Source organism: Nicrophorus vespilloides, unplaced genomic scaffold (assembly GCF_001412225.1).
Source record: "Nicrophorus vespilloides isolate i.1.1-1 unplaced genomic scaffold, Nicve_v1.0, whole genome shotgun sequence".
In the NCBI taxonomy this organism is placed as follows: domain Eukaryota; kingdom Metazoa; phylum Arthropoda; class Insecta; order Coleoptera; family Silphidae; genus Nicrophorus; species Nicrophorus vespilloides.
Window position 1 is genome coordinate 114617 of NW_017098109.1, and position 2742 is coordinate 117358.

Below are 2742 nucleotides of genomic sequence, written 5' to 3' on the forward strand. Positions count from 1 at the left end.
TTTTCATTTCAAGAAGCATTTTTTTTAAATAACTATTTTAAGCCATTTTGACACGTTTTGACACAAATTGACAAACCATTTCATCAAAAAAGATGACAATTCTGAACGAGCATTCAAGTTTCAACGCGAGCTTCAGAATTGCATTTCTTGATATCAGGAATTGTACAAAAAAATAGCAAAGCCATCGAAAAGTTTAATCACTGATTATATTGTCAAAGGGAAAAAATTAACATGCGAAGTTGAGAGTAATTTTACTTGTGAAGAATCATTATCTTCAGGACATAGTTCTGATATGTTGACTATCTCTTCTAGTGATGAAAGTGATTTCGAACCAGTTCGCAAATTATGCCGAACACTCTCATATAGCGACGATAATTCTAAAGAAAAAAATGTGAAGAAATATTAACTTTCATCAAAATTTTCTGTATTTTTTTTTGTAAAATTTTTCCGTATAAAGGAATATGTTAAGATTATATTTTTCTGAAATTTAATAAACTTGTCTATGATTGTTAACGTTTTTATAAAATAGTGAATAAACATTTCAGAAAGAATATAGTAAGACTAATTATTTATCTGAAATTTAATAAACCCTTTTTTATGCAATTTTCGGTATATTGTAACTCACTGATTTAGTTTTATGCGGTTTTAAAAAATTATGGAACGTATCCTTTATTTTTATACGTGTGTCTAGTCCTTTTTTGTGCGATTTATTTTTATGCGTTTTCCGCATAAAAAGAGAACCAAGTATACTTTGTATTATTTTTATTCTTTGTTAATATTCAAAATAAAACTATATTTATTATTTTACATGTATCTAATATTTAATTATTTACTTATTATTTTATCTCATTGATTCCTCACTATATAAAACGATTATTACATGTTTTTTTTTATACAAAAGCAATTAATTTTATAAGTGTTAACAATTCGTTTAATATTATTATTACAATTATATTATACAATAAGCATAGAAATACATTAGAGATTGTATCTTCGTGCCGTTGAGCGAGGGGTCATATCTGAAAGTTTCAATTAATGCATTGAAAAAAAAACGAAAACAACAAATAACTCACAATTACTGGATTCTCGTGCTGAAAATATACTGTTGATCTCTGAAACGTTATACAAACTGTAATTAATTATTACTTTAAGATTTATGCCATGATTACCTTCATATACGTTTGTGGGTTCTAAAAAAGATGTTATTCAATTATTAATTTCTTTTTAATGAATTGTTTTCTTTTATTACGTACCTATGTATCCCGTGTCGATGTCATTAACTATTGCACCTGAAATACGATCTAAAACAATAATCAAGTGAAATTACTTTTTATCTTGAAGATTTATCTTAATTAATATGTTATTGGGATTCGTGAAATGTATTCAATAGTCAGAAGTAAAATTCGTATAATTTAGGCTCAATAATATTTATGTTACTATCAGATCGTGATTTTTGTTTATTGGAAGATATTTTTAGTAAAATGGATGATAAATTAAGTAATTTTAGTAATCATAACCGGTTAAGCATTTAACCAGTATTGAAGGTAATACTACATTTTTATTTCGGTTTTCATACCCGATGATAAATATTATATTTATAGGAAATCTAGGTGAGGACATTTTCTACAAATAGATAAAATATATTAAATAAAATTACTCATAGTTGAATAATTGATAATTGTTACCGCAAACTAATGTAAATAAAGGAAATTGAAAATGATTCAAATGTAATTTATATTAAATTTTTGTTTCAAATAATAAAAAGAAAACTTTTTAATAATTGTGATGAATTTCCATGGAAATAGTTTTCTTTCAATAAAAAAAAATTGGGAGTTATTTACATTTAACGTTAATTTAAAGAAGTGACTAAAGCAAATAATTACCATAATCAGCCGCTTTTGAAGTTTCCGAATTCTAAAACAAAATAAATTTTAAATGAAAATCTAATTTAAATTAACATAAAATACAATTATTATAATAAATGAAATACCTGTCTTGAGCATTTGACGAACCGTCCTAAAACATTTATCAAAACTATTATGTTTACAATATAATTTTGAACTTACTCACTTGAATGTATAATCCCTATTAGAATAGTGACCAATATGACTGCTCCAATTATATAAAGTGTACGTTGCGATATAACAATTGTATACGTATTGAACATGCAATTTTCATTCAAAATTCCGATTGAAATGTGCAATTGTTTCATCAATTTTAAATTTAACTTTTCGATACAATTCTGGCTTATATCCAAATACTTTAGATGGTTCGGATTGAAGAACATGTTTGATTCAATGGATGTAAGTAAATTGTAACTCAAATTTAGATATTCAACTTTCGGTATTGATTTCATTTCAAGTGATGCAATCAGATTATTTGACAGTGATAAATTTCTTAACCATTTCATTCCAGAAAAACTATATTGCGATATGTTTGTAATTTTATTGTCGCTCATATTTAGTATAACTATATCCGCGTTTTGAAAGTTAAAATTACTGATACTATTGTAGCTCACATCGAGTAGTTTTGTATTCGAAATGTTTACGAACATTTGAGAATATATTGATTTCAGTTTATTGTTATTCAAGAACACATTTTTTACTTCGGGAATTGAGTTGTCTTCTAAACTTTCTAAATGGTTATAGCTTAAATCCAAATTAAATGCTTTTAAACCCATCAGTGATGAAGCCGTAATTTTCTTTATATGATTCTCTCTTAAAATCAAATATTTCACATACG

General features: G+C 25.5%; 1 protein-coding gene across 1 annotated transcript; it reads right to left on the reverse strand.

Moving 5' to 3' along the window:
• Positions 1-978: 978 nt before the first annotated feature.
• On the reverse strand, positions 979-2339 carry LOC108561692. Its single transcript, XM_017919763.1, has 7 exons — positions 2071-2339; positions 1991-2016; positions 1884-1914; positions 1254-1301; positions 1170-1190; positions 1074-1112; positions 979-1019 (listed from the first exon to the last, which is right to left on the reverse strand). The coding sequence occupies exons 1-7, from the start codon at positions 2285-2287 to the stop codon at positions 979-981; spliced, it is 423 nt and encodes a 140-aa protein (XP_017775252.1). The 5' UTR covers positions 2288-2339.
• Positions 2340-2742: the final 403 nt, after the last annotated feature.